The 25,228-nt window shown below is 40.9% G+C and overlaps 1 protein-coding gene across 2 annotated transcripts in view; it reads right to left on the reverse strand.

Moving 5' to 3' along the window:
- The window catches only part of GABRA4 (gamma-aminobutyric acid type A receptor subunit alpha4), a 47,116-nt gene extending 33,494 nt beyond the window's left edge, over positions 1-13,622 (reverse strand). Inside the window, exons 1-5 of one of the 2 annotated variants that reach the window (XM_084518610.1) lie at positions 13,293-13,622; positions 13,077-13,195; positions 3,571-3,638; positions 815-1,035; positions 630-712 (exon numbers count right to left, since the gene is read on the reverse strand). In XM_084518610.1, coding sequence (XP_084374736.1) covers positions 630-712; positions 815-1,035; positions 3,571-3,638; positions 13,077-13,195; positions 13,293-13,375 — 574 coding nt within the window. In that variant the 5' untranslated portion in view covers positions 13,376-13,622. Of the gene's footprint in view, positions 1-629; positions 713-814; positions 1,036-3,570; positions 3,639-7,893; positions 8,123-13,076; positions 13,196-13,292 lie in introns of those variants that run through there. The other variant, XM_084518611.1, reaches the window with a different exon arrangement.
- Between the last annotated feature and the right edge of the window lie 11,606 nt (positions 13,623-25,228).

Below are 25,228 nucleotides of genomic sequence, written 5' to 3' on the forward strand. Positions count from 1 at the left end.
TCAGGTGTAGATTTTTTGGATAACCTTCAGACCTTGAAGCAAAAAAGGACAGTCACCTGCACTACGATTTCTCTCATTTACTCTCACCAGTCTAAAAACTATCTAGCATAAACTTGTCACTCAGACTCCCTCATATAGGCCAGGAGACAGGAGATAAGACATACACAACTAAGATCAAATCTTCACATTTAACATACAAGTCTATCTTAGGATATCAGCTTGACACCACTGACTGTAGAGAAAGCCAAATAACCAGCTGCCCTAGGCACCTTTTACCTGACTGCTGTAATTTGAGATGGATCCCACCCTCTGTCTTCTCCAGAGAATTTCTCACTTCACTGAGTGTTCAATTCATCCCTAGGAACCAAGAAAAACTACACATTTCAAGAAACAGTATAGCCAGAAGAGGGGGGTTTAACGTAATAGCTGAATCACTGCCTGCTTTTCAGTTCTCTGTCTGGGTTTAATTTTTCAGTTCCTAAATAAAATTCTCAAGGAACTTAACAGGAGTTTCGTCTGCATAAGGATTGTGTATCAAGACTAATATTCAGAAAGTTTAGTAATTGATCAAAATCTACTTCTACTATTTAAATTCTGTAGTTACAAGAAATTTCATAATTGCAACTTACAACTCCCAAATTTGAGAGGACAAGCATGACCATCCATGGGAAAATCCACTAATCTCATGGGACACTCTGCACTTATTGTAAGCCTATAATGGAACAAATTAAATAGTCTCTGGTTGCCATTTTGTCTAGGCAGCATAACTTTTGCATACAGTAATTGTAAAAAGCTGAACAAACAAGCTAGATACCTCATTGTGTACAGGATGGTGCCATTTCTCATTATTCTGAAGAGTTTATTTGGGGCTGTCATATTATGTGCAACAGACTTTTTCCCATTCCTGAAGAAAGTGTCAGGAGTCCACACCTTCGAAACCATCAAGTTGTTAAGTCTTAAAATTTCAATAGGGCCATCGTATTTTAATCTTTTGTCTACCCATGTTTGACGGAAGAAGACATCCATTGTATACTCCTGTATTAAATTGCAGAAAAACAAAGATCATATTTTGCATATATAAGTGTTTCCTGTAATTAAAATAAATAAATAAGTAAATAAATAAACAGAAATCACTTGGGAGCAAAGAAATTAGTTGTAAAGAAAATGCTAAGTCCACTACACAAACATTTCCACCAATTAAAGTGCTGTGTACATCTTAATAGCTTAATTTCCCACATTAGTCATATCAATAAATTGCTACACATATTTAATCATTAAGAAATAATTAATCTAATTAGATTGCAAGAAGCAGGCAATTTAATTTGTAGTCAAGCATACAACTGGAAACAAAATGATCTGTGACAATAAGTGTCAACAGATTTTTAAAGAAAACAGCCAGCAGCAAAATAAAATAATCCATGGATAAATTAAAATATCAGGACAAACAATTACCTCCACTTTAAAGTCACAAAAGGAAATTTAATTTCAACTGATCAGAAGTAAGCTTTTAAAGAACAAAAGTGAATATTTCCTTTGTCATGTCACCAAGACATATATAATAAAATACACAGAGCTGCATAAACACATATTTATTTTTAACTACATAACTATCCCACTAACCTCCCCAGAAAAGCCATTTGGATGCTCCAAATAAAACGTGCCAACAACTGCAGAATTGCAGACACAAGTACATCATGAGAAATCACATGCGAATTAATTGACAAAGGAATGCATTTCTCATTTTGGAAAGCTTAAGCATTTCACACACCCACAAAATATGTATATATATATATATATATATATATATATATATATATATATATATAGTGGCATTGGAAAAGGTAACACAGGAAGCTTGAAGTCCTTTCTAACTTATAGCTGCAATTCTGTGTTAAGTCAAATAATGTTTTTGACTTTATTTCAAATGTTTCTGCATGTTATCAGCATTGAAACTACTTGTTTGGTCATATCTATTCATATGGGCAAGAATACATCTCTACAAGTTTAATGCACCCTAGAATTAGGTTTGCTGCCTTTTGCATGGCTGCATCGTCCAGTAAGGTTCATAGTGAATCTAACAGGTCTCTCTTCTATTGTCATTTCCTGCTGGTGACTTCATAGCTTATACTAGCAGTTTCTGTTATCAGCTTCTACGTGACACATTTTGTAAAATGAGATTTCAACTCCTTTCATTACACTGGGTACCAAAGTAATCCAGTTCTTCTAAAAAAACACTCTGATCAATCACCCCCTGTACTGAGACTATCTCACGCTTTGCTCTTCCAGCGAGTTTTATGAATGCAGCCACATACATACCACATTGGGTCACCAATGGATACACTAACTAAAAATCATCCCCAAAACAATTCCTGGATCCCTGTAGTTGTCTTCTAATCAATCCCTAATGACAAAAGGGGAAATATCTGCCCTAAACTCTCCTTTTGCTGGTTCATTACCTACCTTCACTTCTTGTTTTCACTCCTGCCTTTTCCAACATAACTAATAATTTCCACGTGGCAGCATGTCACATTCTTCACCAAAGCCTGAGAGATCATATGAAGCCATCAATTTAGAGGTGAGGATCACATTACTAGATTTCCTTTGGACCAGATTGTTGCACCCCTTGTCACACTGAACTGCATCATACATAACAACCATTGAAGGTGTAAGATGCAGTCCAACATAAGCCATAGGTGCAGGAACCTAGTCCTTGAAAAAGTATCTTGCTGTCACATACCTCTCCCCAGCATAGAAACAAATCAGGTGCACCAGAAAGTGCAGACTAGAAACACATGGGAAGGAAGCTATTGCCCTGAATCTACCTTTCCCTTAAACAAGGTAAGTACAAACATATAATGCACATATGTCTCTGTTACTTCCATGTGATTTCTTGGATGTTTTATAAAAAAGAGAAACTGTCACATGATTTAAGGGAATACTGCTGGGTTATAGAAGTTGGTGAGAGTTATGCTGGATTTGACCTCAAGTGGATGCAGATGCCTTTCAGACACAAATAAAAGTACGTGCAAATGTAGCATTTGTCTTCTGTGAGTATTTCATGCATGTTATTTTGACATTCAGTTTCTGCAGACACTTATGAAAACTCCTATCAGTCAAACATTTACTGAAAGTGATGCTAAAAGGGGCACAAAGATTGACAAAGGGAATTCATCTGAAATGAAAATGTCAACAAGTATTTGTGAAATGATGTCATTATTATTCACCTGAGAATAACACACATTTCAAAAAGGGAAAGGCAATTTCAAAGAGATGACATATTTTCCCCACAGTATGCTTAGTGAGATGCTCCCTGCAAGGCCTCTACACCATAAAAATCTGCTTTAAATCCTGTGAAGTGATTTCTTTAAACCAGTCAAAAACCAGTGCAAGTGTGACCAGAATCAGGCCTGCTGTATCTAATTATAAGCTATAAATTAAGCTGCTCCTAATCCTGTCTACTTTGCATGACTGACAGAGCAGTACGGAGACATGACTTAAGCATCCACTCCTGACTGCAGTTAATGGTTTCTCAGAAACAGGAAAGGGCATTTTAATTCCAGAAATACATACCATTTCTACATCAGAAACAGGTCCAAAACTGGTGACATATATATCTGTTTTGACTTCAGTAACAGGACCTAATACATGAAAAGGAAGTGAGCAAGAAAACATGAATTTTGCTGGTCAACAGTTCTCATAAGTGATCCTGGCATGTGAACAGTTATCTCTTTGAGGGTTCTGTGGAAGAGCAAGAGCAAAATGCAAAACAGGTCATTTCAGCTAAGTCTCTAATAACAACCACTGCTCAACTATCTTTACCACATAAGTAAGTTAAAAGCAGCATTTCCATGCAAATCCCCATTTAGGAAACCAACATTTACTCAACAGATAAGAAAACACATACCAATAAATTAAAAGCCTTATGGAAAACACCATGCTGATAAACAACAAGCACCTCATTTAAGTAATCCACACTCCCCAAGGTATCTGTTGCTAATATTCAGTCTTACTGGTAATAACTGGGCTACAGATATTGGCATGTCATGCACTAGGCAATTTACTATTGCAGGATCAAGAATTGTGACCATATCGAGAGAAGTACTTAAGTGGCTTAATACTGACAAACAGAAGATTTAGGAATTTCAGCATTTTGGAGTGTCTGAACCTCGGTCCACATGCTATTGCAAAGCCTGTCATGAAAGACCTAGTGATATTTATGACACAGTGCAGCAGAGGTCTTGAACATTCACAGCTGGGAATGGCAAACAGCCATCAGAAAAAGAAGTTTCATCTCAACGTTATCATCTCCTTTACTACAGGACAACACATTTTGAAATGTAAAATGGGCACCATTCCACATTACCTTTAATGGGAGTCTTAGGATTTCCATTAACCTAAAAACACATGCAGGATTTAGGTCCATTCCCAATGTAAAAGGCTAGAAAACTACTAATTATTACCAGTTATGATGATGATTCTGCAATCAAAGCATTAGCTAATGGTTTAATTCAGGTAATGAACTTACATTATAAATTAAAAATAATAATAATAATAAAAATCTACTGGTGTTCCTACCAACCAATACCTGTTTGGAAAAAAAAAAACAACCACAGTTTCTACATTCCTGCAACTCAAATTTCTGAAGAGGATAAGTGGTTCAAGTCTGTTAATTCAGGCTTTATCGTAGTATTTGGAATCTAAATATGAAAAGAGGAAAGACTTAAGACTGTTTGAAGCAGAAGAATATGTGCCTCTTGGAAAGAAAAAAAAAAAAAATCACTGTTCACAGACATGACTTTGAATCAAATGTTAAAAGGAGAAAAAGATAAGCAACTGGAAAACAGGAAACCCATATTTCTTGCACCTAGAACAAGTGTCAAACTGTGAACAAAAAGTAAAATAAAACCATGCAAAATTATTTCACTAAACAGTTTGCAAGTTATGTAGAGAAGAACAGCTAAGATTTTTTCAGCTAAATGTCAAAAAACAGACTCCTTGCTGGAAGTTAACAGTTTCACAGAAGGACATTTTTTCAAGATAAAATCTTAAGAAAATTCACCCTACAACAGTTGGTAGCTCAGTGGTCCCTGGAAAGTTGGATCCTTCAGCATGTCTGTCTTGAAAAGGTTTTAAGAAGCATTTCCCCAGTTCCAGATAACACACTTTTATACCATTCTGCTCTTCTAAACATGTCAAATGGAAGCTGCTCCCCTTTCTACAAGTAATTATGTGTTCATCGGGGCACAGAAATCCACGAGTGGTTAGACCACTCATTTCACTGCCAATGTAGTCCAATGAAATTTCCACAATATAATTATTTATGGAGAGCTCCAGGAGATCAGAAAAAAAAAAATAATCACGCAAGAGCTGTCAAAATACTGGAAGTGAAGACTTTCACCTGCAGCATTAAAAAAATAGGTGAGAAAAACTCAATCATACTTGCACATAGAAACACAGGCGATTCAAATTTCCCATAATCACCAGACTATTATTTATCTAGGGTAAGCTACTTTGGGTTTAAATACATATATATACACAAAATATTTCTTTATTTCATCTAGCAAATTTGAAATGTTTCTGAAATCCAAGTTCTATAGAAATGAAAAAGAGACATTGCTGCAGACTGCTCTAGGGGGAAAATACAGAAATAAGTCTTTGTTACCCAACAATAAGAAAATACTAAAAGTCATATTCCTAAAAACAAAATAAAACCACCTTTTACTGCTTTTCTTTATGATATCTTCATTTCTTTACCTCACAGAACACTGTAATTTCATAACTGTTGAATTGAACAAAGAGGCAGATTTTTCCCATCGGCATGAGCTGGTTTTCCTCGGACATTGATTTCTTCTGTTTTATTAAATCATTACAGCTTCACAAGCAATAAGTGTTCAGAGTCTTTTTGCAAGTTTATTTTTTGGAGTTTCTTGGAAAGATGGAGAGACCTAAGACCAGGAAACTAACCTCAAAATCAGCAAGCTTATGATTTACTACCACTAGAAACTGAATAGGAGCAACATAGGACTAAAACTATGCTAAAGTTTTGTCTTCTAGCAACTGCTATTCTGCTCTTAAACCTTTATTTATTAGTAGGACTCATGAGACAGAAGGAAGGAGGACATACAAATAAGCCACAAAATAAGGTTGAAATTAAAGTTTAGTTTTGGTTGAATGCCTGACACAATGTTAGTGCAATGATGAAATAAATGTTAAAATTCACATTTTTAGGCCACTAGACAATGTCAGAGGAATGAGGATCTACAAACATTTTATGTATCATAACAGAACAAATACATCCACCTAGTACTGATATGCAAATCCCTGCTTTGCATACGAAACTGTGGTAAGCGTTAAGACATTTGGTAGGAGAGAAGATAATTGCAAGGGACAGTGGAGACTGATCATCTCTCTAATGCTTTTCCCAAAGTCGTAGCCCCATCATGCTTCACATCTTTCCCGACATTGTCAGTCCTCAACTGCTAATGCCAACCACTGGATTTTTAACCACATCACAGTACTCAACGCCAACCCAGGACCACCTATGGTGACATCATATTCTCCTTGTAGGAGAAAACATAACTCCAGTACGTAACAATAGTGGGGGTAGAAAGAGTGAGTCATGTCTTTTTCTTTTTTCCTAATTATTACTAATCATGGGAATTCCTGTCAACGAGGAGGTGATTTATAGTCACCTAACCTACTTTTACTGGTGATTTAAGCAGCCCTCTGAAATGAGCATGTTGCACCACTTAATCAACTCGGGCTGTGCAAGCAGAAGATCCTATTAGAAACCTTCACCTTCCACTACTAGCAATAAAATGCAGGGAGTTGTAAGAAGGCCAATTAATTTTAAATATGACCATTTGGGTTTATCCTTCAATGGATGTTCAGAAAGCATCTAATCACCATAAATCTTCAGGAACACTGAAGAACTATTTATAACATACTGGTGTGTATTTTTATGTCAATGAAATAGGAGGAGAGTCCTACACACTGCAGTGGGAACGGTTAAGTCTGAATCACCGCTTGCAAGATAATATATTTTAAAGAAGCTCAGGCAGGATTAAAAGCAACCCCTGCAAAAAAGCCAGAATAGTTCAGCGTTCAGTGGAGATGCTGCATGTGGGTTGCAGAAGTGATGCCAGGCCCTAACCCTGCGAACAGGAACATAAGACAGCTCTCCCATGCATTGCATGCCAACATATGGGTTGAACTGCAGCACAGCTCCCAGCGAAAGACTTTGGGCTCCATTATCCCCTCGTCTCCATAGGCAACTGTCACTGCAGAGATCTCCACTATATGTAAACAGTCAAATCCTGCACAGGCTCTCTGTACATTGCAAATTTCGCCATCAAGAGTCATGCTGCCAAGCAGGAACATTAGCAAACAAGTCTGTACAAAGGTTTTGACACACAAACTACAGTTTAAATGTTAAGTGCAGCTATTGCCACTGCTATGAGATCAGTCCCAGGATACATAAACTACGTGAAACTACATTACATCAGTTCCTACAGCTACATCTAAAAAAGGGGGGAAGGAGGAAGTAGTTGCTACATTATTTATTTTTTTTTTTAAGAACTATATGTGAAAGACTTGGTGCCTTTTCTAAATTCTTGTTGGCTGCTTATGATTGCTATCTTTCAATTTAAAAAAAAAAAAGATTCTATGAAGCATGTTCTTTGTTTAATTCTACAACAGAGGACCCCTGCTATATGTGAAATTCTTGTTGGGTACTCAGAACACCTAGGTAGGGCATTTCTGAAAATGAATGTGGAATTCAAACACTTGTGCTACATTCTTTATCCACAGATAAATATAACAAATGTGACAGCACACAGTAACTTTTACATTCATCCATCAGCATGTCTGAACCCTGTAAATAAAAAAACATACCTCCAGAAATGAGGAGACTACTCTGTTTCTTTGCCTGTTCAGCAGTTACTCTCTGCTAAGGCAGCCAACAAGGCTGACACTCATGCCAGTTCCCATGATGTAGACACCTGTCTGCTAAGGACTGGACCAAGAATATCAGCTAATTTTATGCAGGTCACTAAACAACAGACAGATGGTAATGACTTCAAGCATTACAAACCTGGGCCAAATTCAGATCAGGCAACTACAGGTATATAACACCATATCCTGTTAACAAGCCTTTGAGTCATCTGCGCTCACCAGCTGAGGAAAACTGGACAAGTGCCTGAGGAAAGAAATGATAACCTTCACTTTACACTGCTCACATCCAGTCCCTTTGCAACCTTAAAAAAATGTATTACAGAATCTATTATGCTGAGCAATGGGACCTTGAAAGTATGCATGAGTTTTTTTTTTTTTTAATAAGAGCATTTAATCATGTAGATATAGTTCTATTCTATAAAAAAAAAAAAAAAAAAAAAAAAAAGATGTCTTTGCTCTTCAAATTTATCCTGCATGTATTTCTTGACTACACTCACCCATTTTGCCTTGAAAGGAAATGAAACTCTTCAGTAACAATGTTCATATGCTGAACATTACACAGCCTACTAGGGGCAGAGAGGCTGTCCCATACTTTACTTAGGGGAGATGATAGCCAACATATGTAATTTCACCAGGTATTCAGCTGCACTTTCACAAACACAAGATCATGAGAAAGAGTAAGAAAAGAGGAAGAAAAGAAAAAGGAAAATGAACTAACGTGGTTCTGTTCCTTCTACTCATGAGCCAGCATGCCAGCAACTCGTGAACAGAAAGGTGGAGAGCTATCACCACTTCACTAGCTGATAGTAAGACTTGCACTTTGTGCCAGACTGCACCTCACACAAATAAACAGATTCAAGAGCAGAGATTTCTCCAGTCTTCACTGACTTATGGGCAATCACACCACAAAGAGATAGGAACATGCTGAGGGCAATACTGTCAGCCTCAGAAGGGGCTTTTAAGACCTAACATGAGTGGGTTTCTCAGTCAACCTAAGAGCCTTGAGCAGCAGGCAAGCCATAAAACACCTTCTTTCTTAGGTCTGAACAAAAAGCAAGTTGCCCAAGATTAAAGGCATGCCTAGCAGAAAAATTTATTAGAATTAGCAAATACACAGGAATATGGAGTGATGCTCTTCCCTCTCACTTCAGTCATCTCATTTCTTCTTGCTTTGCTAAGTACAGGCTTAAGTGAGTTAGCAAGTCATGAAAGTTTTAAAAGATATCATAACATTGCAAAGTTATGACCTTTTAATAATATATACATATATAACAAAATGTGATCCTTCCCCTCTACTCAGCACTGGTGAGACCACACCTTGAGCACTAAGTCCAGTTGCGGGTTCCCCAGAGAGATGTGGACATACGTGGAGAGAGTCCAGCAGAGGTCCATCAGGATGCTGAGGGGACTGCAGCCTCTCTGTGTAAGGAGAGGCTGGGAGCTGGGACTGCTCAGCCTGGGGAAGGGGAGGCTCAGGGGATCTCATTACTGTGTGTAAATACCTGAAGGGTGGATGCAAAGAGGAGGGAGCCAGGCTCTTTTCAGTGGTGTCCAGTGCCAGGACAAGGGGCGGTAGGCACAAACTGTAACACCAGCAGTTCCCCCTGAATATCAGGAAGCACTTCTGTGCTGTGAGGGTGACCAAGTGCAGGTTGTCCTGAGAGGTTGGGGAGTGTCCCTTCTTGAAGATCCTTAAAAGCTGCCTGGACATTATTCTGGGCACCCTGCCTGAGCAGGGAGATGGGACCAGATGGCCTACAGTGGTCCCTTCCATCCTTAACCATTCTGTGGTTCTTTAATCCAGCACAGGTTTTAATCAGGTCTGTCAGGCCTTTCTATCAGGAATTCCTCAGGTAAAGCCTAAAACCATAGAAGTGTTAAAATGGCAAATCAGATTCAGGCCTTTTATGTCAAGTGAATAATGCTCCTGTCAAAATGTCATCTGGAGTTCTACAACCATTTTGAAACTAATCACCCGTGGAAAAGTAATGGATTTTTGGAGAAAATCAAGGTTTTGCAATTTTCTAGAGAGTTTGCCTTCGTTGTGTGTCATATGTAAACTTTTAAAAAGCAGATGAAAACTGGAGTCAGGGCGTAAGTTGAAATGATCTTCCTTCAAAGTTTTACAGCTCAATAAAAATAGCACCTGGGTAACACCTGAAGTTTTACAGCAGATAATGCTTTTCATTAATCACACCGCAGGCAACTTCTGTAAACACCCTAAGCTTATGATCTGTTAGATAAACAGTGGTTTTGATTGGGAAATCCACACGTTACAAACTGCATCCTGATATTCAGGATAATGGCAAAATGGCACACAGAGAGTACAGAATGTAACTGACTTAAATTCCACTACACCATTTTAAAACTACACTGCGTTACTTTTTTCTTTAGTCCCTAAATACTTTCCCACCACTGAAATTCAAAGCTGCTATGCATTTAATGTCTTCCTGAGAGCACTTGAGGTTTGTTTGTTTGTTTCCCCCCCCCCCTACACAAAATTGCCTGTTCTGCTTTGCTTAATTAAACTTCTGGCCAAAGTCTCTTTCCTTCTCTCTTGCTCCTGTTAAGGGTTTAGATTCCCATCCCCCAAAGTTGAGGGGAGCTTCCACTTAAAGAGTCATGAATAACTTTCTTCATGAACTCTTCTGGTTTTATTTATTATGCTAGTAAACCTTGCAATTATTAGTAAGTAACAGCAACTTTTTTTTTTTTTTTTTTTTTTTTACCTGTTTCATAAAGCAACTTTGTAATGCACAATGTCTATCAAGTGACATGGAGAACTTAGTTCTGTTTACCCTCAACATACGCTATGTTCCTGCATAAGATGTACCAGGGCAAGCTTCCACATACTCCGCTGATGTTGAAAACCCTCCTGAGGGACCGTAACTACATTTGTAAGCACACTCAGGTGATTTCACTTCTCCTTTATAGCTACCAACAATTGTGCTAATTAGTCATTTGTATCCAGTTTTAGGAAACCTCTAAAATCTAATGTTTCCTCCTTTGCTCTGCATGCAAAAATCTTCATGAATTGTTATTTGTGGAATATAACTCTGAAATATGCCGGCAAAATTCATAATTTGGCTAGCTCCCCAAGTCTGATTTTAAACATCACTTTTGCCAGAATTAGAAATGGTTTCATCGATTTGTAGTTTAAAATCAGCATCGGTCAAACCTCTGTGAGGCCTTTTGTTCTTAAAATAAAACTTTCGTTTCATTTTGAGCCACGTGCAATCTAGATGGTGAATCAGCTTCAAGAATAAAACAAAAATAAATATTCTGCTGCTCATCAGAAAATGACACAGCTTTAGCATTACTGAAGCACACTATACTTTCCATCTCTAAATATTCCCACCCCTTATGACATTTGTTTGCAACGCTCTATAATAATGAGTGACCCATTTCCAATATGTGAGTCCCATTTGGCATAAAGATTTATCAGCAAAACCCAAGAAATACAGGGAAAATTGAATTTGGACAGTATACATTTTAATAATTAATCCACACATCTTGTTGAGTTATGTCAAAAGGTCGGATCTGACCACTTAGAGAACTTTACATTTATGTTGGTTTCAGTTTTTAGTTAAAAGCTGTTCCTGTCAAATCAGGTGAAGATAACTCACTGCAATGAGCTAGGGTGCTAGGCATTGTTTAAAAAATTGAAGTATTTTTTTCCATGTGTTACTTAGAAGTTCAAAACTCAAAGATGGATGGTTTAGATATTGTAAGGAAGAAGCAAGAAACAATAAAATATCAATTTTGTGAAATATACAGCCAGAAGTGCCCTCCTAAGGATGAAATCTGAAGGTTTTATCTCCCTGTGCCATCTACTTCAATACTGCAGTTATGAAAGTTCAAGGAGATACAAGGAACTTTTCCTTCTTGATAGCATTTTGCTGAAAGACTACTTTTGCAAAATATCCTGCAAAGGACAACTGTATCGAAATAAAAATCAGCATAAACTATATGTCACATCACATATTTAGTAGTTGTTTAATTTTGGAAATCTGATAATGCTCATAAAGCATCTTTGCAAGATGACTAATTAGTTGGCATTCAACCTAAAATGATACCAAACATAGCACATCTCTTGTACGCATGCAGAAGTGTCTGTAACCTCTCTGCAGAGACTGAAATGGAAAAGGCTACCTGTTCTCAATGACTCCTCGGGGTGCTCCAATAAATTTAGCTTTATTCTCGCATAACGTTTAAACTGAGCTATGGAAGGCCTCATTTATTCGATATACCCAAAATAATAAAGAAGTGATCAATGATGCTTGCTGTTGTCCTTTAATGATCAAGATCATGCATGTGAGCCCAGTACATGGCATGCGTTGGCATACATGTCAGTGTGGATGCATCACGTGTATGAAGAAGGTACTTTCAGGGGAGGAAGAAAGTATTTCGCAACATAAACCTACGCAAGGATCTCATTCAATTCCGTATAGGAAGAGGCAGCCCATAAGATGTTCTTGCTGGCTTACTGCATCATGAGACGGGCTGTAGCATCTCTCTTTTCTAAAAAAACTTTTAAATTTGTATTTTTAGATTGGCATGCCAGATAATGGAATGAATTCCATCCCGATCCCAGTTATTTTCGGTCCCGAGCCCCTTCAGGCGACCAGCACGCCCCACACCGACCGGCGAGCCCGGCTGCTTGCTCAGCAGCACCGAGCTGCGCCGGACCAGCCGGGGGCACCGCGGGGGAGCGGGACCCCGAGTCCACACGGCGGATGCGGGCAGACTCGGCGCTCCGCTTCTGATTCCTACCCCCAGTTAACTACTAAACCGGAGCTGGACCCGGAGCAGCCGAGCGCTGCTCGTCCCCAACTCGCTGAAGGGAGGGCGCCCACCCCCGACCTGACCCCGCAGCGCGGTACCCAGCCCCGGACCCGCTTCTGCTCGGACCCCATCCGCGACACTTAAAGGGGGGACAAAATCCGCCGGCCCCGGGCTGTGGGGCAGCTTCTCCCTTCCCTGCCAAGCCCACACACGCCGGCTCCCCGGTTTCGCTCCGGCACGACGGCAGCACCCCGAGGACCGGGCCCTTCTCCCCTCCGCTCCCCGGGGGACTCAGCGCTGCCCCCCGCACCCCCCGCCCGCGGGCACGGCGGCCGTACCCCCGAATCCCGGGCGCAGCCGGTTGTCATAGCCATCCAGGAGGCTGTTCAGGATGCTGGTGAAATTCTCCGGCCACAATTTCTCCTCTTTTTTGCTCTGTCCCGGCGGCCCGCTGAGACTACGAGGCAAAGAGGGAGAGCGGGTGAGAGAGGAGCCGCCGGGAGCCGGCTCGGCGGCACCGGGCGGGGGTCGCCCCGCCGCCGGGGGGTACTCACCAGGTCGCCAGGCACAGGCAGTGCAGGAGGGCGATGGAGAGACCCGAGGACATGGCGATGGCTGGCTCCTTGGCAGAAACCATCTTTGCATGCCATACTTCACGCCTGGCCACGTTAAACGCCTTGCTCCGGGGCGGGGGGACGGGGACGGCGGCGGCAGCCCCCCGGCGGCCCTACATGCGCGGCTCCCCCCCGGTTGCCAGGCGGCGGCGGCGGCGGGCAGGGGCGGAGGAGAGGCGACTTTCCCCGCGCCGTTAACTCCCTCGGGGCAACAGGCACCGGGCCCCGCCGCTCCCGCCTCCGCCCCGCTCTGCCCCGCCTCGCTCTTCCCACCCGGGGCCGCCTCGGCACCCTCCGGGCGGCCGGCGAGGCGAGGCGAGGCGAGGCGAGGAGTCCGCCCGGTAGCGGCCTCCCCGGGGAGGGAGGAGCCGGGCCGAGCCGCGGGGGGAGGCGGATCTCGGCCCCGGGCGCCCTGAGGGGGCCGGTGAGCCCCGAACCGAGCCCCGGGTGGCAGAGCTGGGTGTCTGTGAGGAGAAGGTTTCTCTCCCCTCTGTGCTCTGCTCATGACTGAGGGCTGAAGTCTTTGCTGTCCCGATCCTCTTTTCTCCCTGAGGGGGAAGCAAAACCAAAACCAGGAGGGAAAGAGAGAATTTGCCCTGCGAGGAGGGTTTGGGAGCAGGAGGGTCCCTCCACACCAGCTGGAGGCATACCAGGCTCTGGGATGAGGAAAGAGATGTGACTGCAGGGTTAAAACACACCTGAAATGGATGGGAGTGAGTGGGTTATCCCGGCTTTCTGGAAGCAAAAAATGCTAGAATAAGGGAATGGCTTTGCATTGTATTTTTTTTTTTTTTCTTTCCTATAATTAGGCAGCCAGGTTTGGTGACCCAAATAATTTCCATTATACAAGGTCCAAGGGATTCTTGCATAATTTGCTGTAAAACCCACTGCAAAGTGTTGCTTTTCTGTCAGAGACCGTTGGGATGGTTGGGGCTTTGAGGGAGAGGGAAGAGAAGAGTACGGGCTGTTTTTCCCCCAATACAACAGGTACTGAAAATAAACAACTTGTCCTTCTGATCAGGTGTGTCGCAGAGTTGTTTAGGTTTGGTAATCAGTATGCGTGTCAACTTTAATGAAGCCGGTGAAGTTCATCGTGCAGGAGCACATGGAGCAGGTATTGTAATTGACTTCAAGACTACAGCCCTGCCTATGCTGACATGAAAAAGCCTTATTCATTATGCTACACTATCTCCAAGCACTGAAATGCCTGATTATCTTCAAAACTACTGGACACTTGAAATCTTCCTGATTGTACTTCAGAGCTTGTTCCAGCTAGGGTGCCCTTTGCTGATTCCTTTGAAAAACAATTAAAGCTGTGCTTCAAATACATTTAGTTTGCTGATGCTGTTTATCTTTCAAAAAAAAAAAAAAAAGAAAACAACAACAACAACAAAACCTCTGTCTAGGCAGTCAGCTCTGCTTCCAATTTTAAAAGCCCCATTTAGGCCTCTGCAGATTACTACTACTCTATTCTCTCTAATATTTTGTCAGATGAAATGCAGGCATTACCCATCGGAAACCTCCTCCCAGGTACGACCAATCTGTTTTGCATCTTCCTTAGTAAAGAAAAGGCACTGGGCACTAAGGTGGTCTTATCACAATAGAAAGTACTGATTATTTTGGCTCACAGCTTTATCCCCTCTGAATTCTCCATGCCTTCAAGACAGACTGAAAAACAGGGCTGAATGACTACTTCAGCCATAGCGCTGTGATATTTAAGCCAAGTCCTGACCAAAGCTAGGCTCAAGGAATTCATTGGCTTTCAGCTACTCCAGCCTTTCCTTCTCTATTTAAATCTTTTGTTTTATTTTGTTTTGTTTTGTTTGTTTGTTCTGCTAGATCCTCATCCCCTTACTGTCTTGTTGCAACAATTAATGCTCTGTGGAACCTAACATAGTGGGCAGCCTGCCTACAGACAACACACGTGCTCCATGCAGTACTTACAAGCTTAGACAACTCAGACAGTAGGATGTCCAAGGTCATTTAGCTCTCTTGATGATGCTGTGGGAGCAGCCTGTTTAACTCCAAACACAGGTGGGAACCAATGTGCCTGCAAGAGCCCACTGCCCTGGCTCCATTTGCAATCTGGTCAGGAACAACAGCGGGATAGATCAGCAGCTCTTCATGAGTCTAATTTCCCCACATCAGATAAATTTGCCTGAGTTAATCAGGCACTTTTTATCTATAAACAGATGTAATTTGTTTTTCTGGACTAGTCTTTGTCCCGTGCTATTGCATGGACTATGCCAAGGGAATACTTGCAACTGGCCTTCAGTAAAGAGGATTGCTAGTTTTACTGTCCCTTGCAAAAAAAAGTCATCCCTTGCTGCAGAACAATGAGATTATCTGATCTAGGAATATCTCAAAAATTTTTGCTGGCAGAAGCCAAACTCACAAATTTAAATGGAGAGCAATAGATGGCAATTCAGAAATGGGAAGAATTCTGCTGGCTGGTCACAGATACAGAACAAAACCCAGTTCTACAGCACTGCCTCTTCTAGCAGCTGCTGTGGATGGAAGCCAGCAACATCCTGGCAGAGCAGGGGACACCCTTGGGTTTAGATTGTTTTATTACGTTCTGCATATGTACAGACACCTGTGTGAACTGAAATAGCAAAATTGAGCGGTATTCACCAGTAATAATCTCTCCATGTGAATGTCCTGAGAAATGTTACCAGTCACCCCCTCTCAGATCCATGCCTGGAGTGATAGGGAATGTGGATGCTGCAGATCTGATAGTACCGCTACAGGTAGAGATCAAAGAAACTCAGTTATTCCCCTCCCAGTGATTTTAGGAACCGATCTGTTCTTTGCATGATTCCCAGATTCTTTATAACAAAAGAATAATAATAATGGTATCTTATATCTTCTCAGTAAAGGTAACAGATTGAAAGATCTGTGGACGTACCATGTCAGGGCACCAGGAAATAAGTATTCATGGCTTCTAAGAAGATGCTCAGACTGTTTTTGATAAGAAAAGGTAGACATAGTACCATTCCATCACATCCTGCCTGCCACGGGTTATACTGATGTAGGATCAGGTGCTATTTGGCTGCATTTACTTCCTACAAGTCCTAAAACTAAATGAGAGATTACTTTCTCCAGAACTAGAAAATGAGTTCAAACACTTCTTAAAGGTATCAGCAGTTTGTATCTTCCTTAGATCCCGCACTATCAAAAATTCACTCGGATTAATACTGAAAACAGAGACTGCTGTCTGCAATCTCTGAATGAGTGCATCATTTGTATGTTGCTGAAACTTTTACAAAACTAGGCTTGAAGGGAACATAAAACAGTTCAGAAAGACATTAACCAGTCCTGTAAGCCAGATATATTACTTTTGAGTACTTGCTTCTGCTTTTTGGTATATCCATTGCCCTGGCTACTTTTCAACATTTTTGAACTAAATCTTGAGAGAATTCCAGATTCTTTTGTATGTCTTTGTAGCATAGATACATACAAAACCTCCCAGGGTGAGTATTTGTCACCAGCAGATATACGCTAATTTTAAAAATACTACTTCAAATGGTCTTTGATCACTTCAAAGAATTTCTAGGTTATATCATCTCTAAAAGAACTTGATGACTCGAAGAAGGTTTTAGTGGTCACAGTCTGGATTGATGGTCCCTAAATATGTTTTCTGAATTCAGCATTTTCTCAGCTTCTCCAGTTTTTACCACCAATTCTTCCAAGATTTCTCCCAAGATATCTCACCCATCATGGACTATTGTAAGAAGGGGACTATTTTTGCCTGGCACCATATGCTCAGAAAGCACTTGAATAACTTAAATAGACTTTTTTTTTTTTTTTTTTTTTTTTTTTTACTGCCCCTAAGCTGATGTACCCCCCCTAATTCTTTTTGATGAAGCAGATATTCTGGCTATGCTTCAAAAGCAGTTTTATCCAAAGCTATGGATGGATTTTTTATTTATCACAACACACAGAGAAGCAGGAAAAAAAAAATCATCACTCTTCCCATTTCTACTTTACTATCAGATTAAGTAGAAACAAAAATAAAGTTGGTACTTTTCTTGTGGAAACATTATCTAGCTTTTCAGGTTTTTTTTGTTGTTGTTTTGTTTGTTTGGTCTGGTTTTTGTAAACCATAGGCTTCAGCAATATTGCAGGTTCTACAGGTAAATTTTAGTTTGTAACCTTTTTCCTGGGAGATTTCGTTACTCTGCAGATTTTGACATGATTTAGTCCTGGCATCAAATCCATAAAGACAGCCAAGCTTATTTGGAAGAGACTAGGAAAATCTTTAATGCTCAACTATAAATTACATAGTTAAAAGCCTCTAACACTTAGGAAAGAGAGGAGATAAAACTGGGGTTACTGCCAAGCACCTACATGTTTCTTTATCTGAAAAGCTAAGTCAATGATTTTATAGATTTTTTATTTTTTTTTCAGTTTCTCCCCATATCACTACAGTTTCTTACAGTCCTGGTCAAACTGCTGGTCTTCCCATGCATCCTTTTTAAAGCTTACTGGTAGAAAATCCATTCCTTGGACAATTTATACCCTAATTCCATTTTTGGTAGATGACCAAGAAAAGAAACGGATACCTTTTCAGTATGGATAACTAGAGGATTCCTTTCTTTCATCTCCTCAAGGGTGCAAGGGACTTTTACTCACCTCTTCTCTCACATCCACACATATTAAAGAGATTGTGGGAACCCACAGAAAATACACCTGCCCTTGGCTTTATCATGACTTTAATCTGGAGCTCAAGAGAAGCCTGAACTCTCTGTTCAGGGACAAGTATCAGTGGGGAAGTCTGCTTACTATGGGCCTTGACTATACCTCTAGAGATATGGTTATTTTTAAGCAGTCTGGGTTCTAGCTATGTTGACTGCAATTTAATTTCTGCTCTGGGAACAGTAAAATAGATGCTGCAGCTCCTTGCCCCTCTTCTTCTAGTCCAGATTTCCCTTCCCGCTGTAATTCTGCCATTAGTACATTTACTACAAGACTGCACCAGCTTATTTCAATATCTGATCATGAAGTTACCTCCAGTTTTAAAATGATCCTATTGAATGCATCATAGCCAACACGATACCAGATGCAGTTCCTTCTTGCAAGAGCTTGTAATCTAGCTAGATAAGACTAAGGACTGGGTACCAGAAAGCACTGTTATTTTTATTTTGCTGGAAACCGAGATACAAAAAAGCTTAAGTGGTAACCCGACACCACAGAGGTAAGTTGCTTAATATCTGTCCGCTGGGTCCCAGTTCAGTTCTCTAGTCACCACCTCAGTTATCCTCTGAAAGCACAGCATAAGCTCTATGTAAAACTGTAACCTTCAGCTGGCCCAGCTTTGCTTCACTTCCATGGCCAGAACTCCTACGGAACTGCAGGAACTGATGCCGACATGCATTTAGCTGTATATTTTTTCCTCTGACATATGGTATTTACAAGACTGTTCTACAGTACCATGGTTATTTTAACACACATGTCCTCGATACCTTGGAATAAGGCTAGAAAATCCTTTGAGTACCAAATATATACATGCATATATATACAAGCATACACATGGACATATTGCTATTACTGATTGCAATAGGATTTATGTGGATTCTTCTAGTGATTGACACATGGATGTCTAAGGAGGTAAGCTGTGAGCTTCGTATTTAAGGGGACCTCCAGTCTACACACCACGTTGGAAAAGTGCTAGTGGAAGCACTGCTGGTAGGAACTGGGGCAAAAAATGTCCTCAGCAAGAAAGCATTACAGATTTCCTGTACCTCTCTCTTCCATTTCTCATCTAGCCCTGCTGCTACCCTGGCATACATACTTATGTATTTGGGCATATCACTGACCTACGTTATATCTGCACCAGGACTCCTGTGCTACCGGGGCCAGCAGGGCAGGCTACAGCCACCTCCTCAGTGGCAGGGTGGAGGATAAAGCAGGGCTCCTGAGTTCTGACTCTAAAATGGGCATCCCCAGAAAATATGTGAAGATCTCTTCATGCAGGGAGAAACAGATTTTTTTCTAAAAGCAGTGTGAAGGACAGGGTATCCAGGGTTATGAGGAGGAATCTAGGAAACCACTACCCTACTCCCTGCCTTCCTCTGTCACAGCTGCCAAGTTTAATGAAAAATGTGTCAAAAATTTTGGTTGCCCTGAGCAACAGTAGCAAACCTTCTGCAGCTTTCAGAGCCAGTACGCAGGGCAGAGAGAGGGGCAAGGGGCACAGAGGCAGATAAGATAGCTGCATCTCACTGCTGGTGCCTGTTCCCGGAGGCAGTGGGAGAGCAGAGGCACCAGCAAGCCCCCTCCTTGAAAGGCTTCGTGTTCCTGCTCACTGCACATCTATTAATCTCAGAAGTACGTGAGTCATGGGCAGATGCCTGGGGAATGACTTAAACTTGCCACGGGAGCCATAGGTCTGGCTGCTGACTCACGCTGAAGCCAGTGGCAACAGCTCTAGTGATTTTCTTCTTACTGGCACGGTGCCTGGCTTGCCGGGTCTCTTGAAGGCAGGTGAGCCTTTTTTATCTTTAAAAGCAAGAGCATAAAGTCTCTGGGTTGTGAAGTAGTTGAGAAAAACCTGCATAATTGAACCAGGTATTTTAAAAGGTACTGCGGAAGACCCCTGAATCCTGCAGGCAGAGAGAAGCAGAACTGGGACTTCTGAACCTTGCGAGCTCTGTTGGGGCTGACTTCTGATTCTCCCAAGCCTGGGGCTGGCAGTACTGAGGAGGCTCTGCTTGTGCTGCTCTTCCCACTTGTCGTTGTGCTGGGGGGTGGTTCGCCGTGCTCAGCACCACCTCTGCACTGACAGTGATGCTCAGTAAAGACACATTCGTTTTGTTTGCAGGGAGAGGACAAGAAGCCCATTCCCCACTGCCACTCTCTTTGCAGATGTCAAGCACACACGTTAAGAGAGAGACCTTCCTTTCTGCCTTAGAAGACATGCAACTTTTATCTTATAACATCTTGAGGAATATTATGGCTCCAGCAGGAGAAAGGCATACACTCACCATAAAATGCTCTGCATTTATCTTCTTACAAGAAATAGCTTGCATGGTTACACACCAACTACAGTCAAAATCCTCCTTTTAATGATAGCATTATCTGTACCAAATAATCTTATCAGCTAATAACACAGGCACTTGTGTCAGGTGAAAAACATCCCCTTTAAAATGCTTTAGTATAAAAACAAACACAATGAGTTCTTTATGCAAACAGAGCTGCTAAGCAGACTTTTGCAGTGACCCAGGAGTCTGTAAAGAGCTGAGCAAATTGGCATTTACAGCTGCACTTGTAATCTCTGCTTACAAAGGCAAAAATTGCCATTACGGTAATACACTTAATCTAGAGAAGACACATAACCAGTCTGCTCTTCATTACCATCTGGTGGTTGCTGCATGGAGTGGCATTACTCATGTCTCAAAAAATTACTGAGGGGAATTTTATCTCATCAACATCTTATCACCAAAAAGGGAAGGGTGCTGTGGCAGCAGTGGGCAGCACAAGGGGGCTGTTTTTGTCTTACAGGCATTGTGACAGCAGCATCAGGCCCAGAACACTTTGATAAAATAAGCAGGTGGAAGAAAAAGAAAATTCATCATTCCATCAAGTAATTTAAGTGTACCTGAATATCATTTGCAAGGGGCTGAGACCTGCTTTGGAAAGCATGGTGCCCTGTTCCCTCCCACTGAAAGCAATGGCAGTTGAGGCTAATTTGCAAGGTGAGGTATCTTGTTAACCACTTTTAACAGCTGGTTCCCAGATCTCCTTCAGTACTTAGGCAGGGAGGTATGTAAGCCTAGCAGGGGCATTATTTCCTCTTCAGTGGACAAGAGGGAGACAACCCCACTGTACAGCTATACAGGGAGCCAGCTAACTTCTCCACACAGTCTATAGTCTCATTCTTAAAGCTAGAAGCACCACTATGATGAAGCGGCCCCTACCTCCAGACACTCAAACACCTTTACCTCCAGACACTCAAACCCCTTTTCCTCCAGACAAAACTTGCTTTGAACAGGCTAGGATGTCTCAGCAGCCTGGAGCTGCTGAGTTGGTCCTCTGTATAATCTCATCTTCCCATCCAATGGTTTCATCAAAGGCAAGTCATTGATTCAAAGTACAGCCACCCTCAGAGTTAGAGCAGGTAGCTCTGGGGAGATCCTCACCTTTTCAATTTTCTTGGAGTATTTCTTATCCAGCATAAAGGGCATTCTGCTTTTATACCAAATAAAAGTACAACAATTATTAATGAAGTACAATAACATCTTGCTTTTACCTAAGTGTGTGGATTGATGGAGAACTGATAAAGCCTAGGAAGAAGGTACCTCAAATAGACAAGTCCACTGAAACTACATGTATTTCACACCACTAGAAATACCTCTTGGCCCCAGTCATACAGGTGCTAGTCTGGATATACCATGGGACTGATCCAGTGCAGCTGCAGTATCTCTCATCTTATGCACTAGATTGAATATTCAAGAATAGCATGAAATAAAGCAAAATCAATTCATTATTGTAATTATTAAATTCCCAAAGCATAATACACTTAAAAACAGAAGTAGTTTTATGGCTCAGTTGCTTTTTATGTTTAAAGAAGGACACTTCAGTTCCTTTCCCAGCTCTCCCACTGATTTCTGTGACCTTGGATAAGTCATTTAGGCCAAATCTTCCCAATAGGAGTATCTAATATTAAGCGCATAAACGCATATGAAGGCTTTTACAAGTAGGAGTGACCCAGATCTTGTGAAGACCAAATACCCAAATCTGCATTTAAAATTTTTATCCACAGACCTCCGTGTATGAATTTCTTGTTCTGTAAATCATGGATAAGGCTTACATATGTTGCAGGGATGTTTGAAGTATTAATTAGTGCAAATGTGTGCCGTGGCTTAAAATGTAAAATGTATAAATACTAAGCATTATTATCAAATAGGTCAGTATTTAAACCATATGCACGTCCCTGTTTAGACATTTTGTCAACTTTGTGTCTCATTTGGGATGTTTAACACATAATTGGCTTTCTAAATATTTCTCTGCAGGACACAGGCATCAGAGTATGTGAGATTAACACTAAGAAATAAACACTTCTTAGCTAATACACTGTCCACATGAACAGTTCTCAGCAGTCACCTCCCTGACCTATTAGCTCACTTATACATGAGAAATAAAGCACTTTCACTGTTGATGGTGAAAACGAGTGACCCGAGGGACAAAAGGTGAAGCTGAATATTCTACAAAGATAAATATATGATTCCAGGGGACAGCCTTCAAGAGATGAATGGTTTTAACAGGATGGATGAGGTCTGCACTCGTAAGCACTCTTTTATCTCACAGAGAACCATTTGTGTATTTCCCCTTCCTTGTCTATTACCCCAGAGCAATATATACACTTCTTCTTCCAGCTCACAGCCCAAAAAGATGAACAAATCTTTTCTGATTTATGTATGATTTAGATACCAGGGTCATTTAGGTCCTGTTCCAAAACTCACTGAAACAAAGTAAAAACCTGTCTTTCACCTTGGGGATTCTGGAAAGGAACCAAAAAGCATTTTTCACTCTGGGTTCCTGAATTACTCAATTGTTGGGTTTTTCTCTATGTTTGTAATACTTTGTTTTCATACAGACTCTTTTTTGTGTGCTTGCTTTTAATCTATTGTACACAACATGTTCTGATCCCTTTACTCCTCAGCTCCCCATCTGAGAGACTGTTAGGTGATATTTTGCCTTCATCAAAGGGGGAGTGGACAGGAACTTGACATGGCTGCCACTCCTCTGGCCAGCTCCTCAGATCTTCCCAACACAGAGAAAATACCAAAACACATTTTGCTGATTTTCTGAAATGGAAACCTTGATGATTTCCAAAACTTGAAGTAAAATCTAGGCCTTAATGTACTAGGTGAAGGGAGAGAAACTCTCTGAATCAAGGAAAAAGCCAACTAAGGAGACATTTGGCAAGACAAAAACACAACAGAGAGCTTAAGAATATGAGAAGGACCTAAAATTCCTCCCTTGTAGTAGGAAGAAATGAAAGGGGAATGCTTCCAAGTTATCAAGTAGTATATAGTCATGTTATTTCTTTTTTTTTTTTTTTTCTTTTTTTTTTTTTTGGCCTCTTCTGCCCATGAAGCTAAGTCTTCTTTCAAACTCTTATTTCTGTCCAGAGATGGCATTAGAAAATATCTGAAGCTGACACAGTTGACATCACATAAATGCTTGCCACTACTCAGAGGAACAAGACATTGCTCCTCCACCCTTATTGCACCCTATAAAGTTTGCTCGGCCTTCATGTTCTGCTGATTGCCCTAAAACTGACTTTAGGATGGTTCTACCCCTTATGGTGGGCTCTTTCTCCAAATGCCTGAACAATGCAGATATACCAATAACCCCTGCTGCTCAACTGTTCCTCCCTCAGGCCTCTTCATCCCTGGTCATGTCATCCCTGGTGGATCTCTGACCCTGTCCCCACTGTTGTGGGGAGAGGTATCAACAGAGGCGGAACAACCAGTAGTGTTCCAGTTTTGTGGTCTGGCTGAGGAACCTCTATCTCACACCTTTGCCAGTTCTCTTTCTTTTCTTTTGATTTCTTTTTGTCTTCCAAATCTTCTCTTTGCACTTGCTTTAGGCTTTATTTTAGGATTCTTTTTCAACTAGCTAAAAACAGCACAAATGACAGGGCGTAATCTATTTCTCAGTTTATGGACTGCTTCCAGGGACTGCTGCCAGCCCATGTGACATATATAAATCATGGATTTTAGACCTGCACCCCTGCATCAGTTAAACAGATAAGTAAAATTACTTGTTGTCTTACACTTCACTGTTGACAAAGTGACTCCCAGCTGAAGAGATTCACATGTGCTCCTTATTTCAGCAAGCAAGAAGCATATATCTCACTCATCAAATGTGCTCCTCTGACAAGAAAGGAGAGTGCAAGCAGCTGTTGTGTAGGACTATTGCATTTGTTAAATTTATGCCCACTTTGTTTTCTCCCAGCGTAGGTATGACTATACATGGTGATACATATTTAATGCTGTCATTTTCATGGCTGTAAATCTGCCCAACAGAATTCCAGAGGAATTTGCCATCAGCAAAGAAATCAGACAGCCTGTAAGTTTCCAGTCTGGCAGCTTTTATTGTCATATTTTGCCGTTGTTCTAATACTCACTTTTAAATGTGAGAGGTGAAATGTTTTGTAAACATATTCTTGAAATATAATGCAAATTTTCATTCTTGCCACTTTTGTCCTTGGAGGCAACAGACAACCTCTATAATAAAGTGGAATTACAAAATCCCTACCTTTCATGGGCTGGGTGCAATGGCAAGATGATAGAGAACAGTTCCTATTTGTGGTAGCTCTGCTCTAGCCTTTAGTCTTTAGGGTCTTACAATATATAAGCACAGTCTCTTAATAAACAAGTACTATACATTCTTAATCAAAATATGTTTCTTTTCAATTAAAGTTGGCTGTTCGAGATGTATGTGATATTGGCGGATAGTTCTCCAATGCATTAAGAATATTTTCAGATAGATCCAATTTTGAATTGGAAGACCTGGCCAATGGAAAATGCCAGTGTTCAGCACCATTTTTAATCCAAAATCAGAAGACCAAAGTAAAAAAGAATGAAAAAATAGTAATAATAGTAATTATATATATATATATATATATATACATCTTTGAGGAAAACTAGACCTTCATTTTCCCCAGTAACAGTAAGTTTCCCCTTCACAGCCAGTGAGCAGGGGCTACTGGAGGTAACAAATCAGCTGGAAACTCTGTTGTTTCCATATAAAATTAGTTTGTTTTATAGAAACTATACTTTGCATAAAAGATCAGCAAACCATTAGTAGAGACAGAAAGTGATGTTACCATCTTTTAGAGTATCAAGATTTCAAAAATGATTGGA

The sequence above is a fragment of the Aythya ferina genome (genome assembly GCF_964211825.1).
Source record: "Aythya ferina genome assembly, chromosome: 4".
NCBI classification, from domain to species: domain Eukaryota; kingdom Metazoa; phylum Chordata; class Aves; order Anseriformes; family Anatidae; genus Aythya; species Aythya ferina.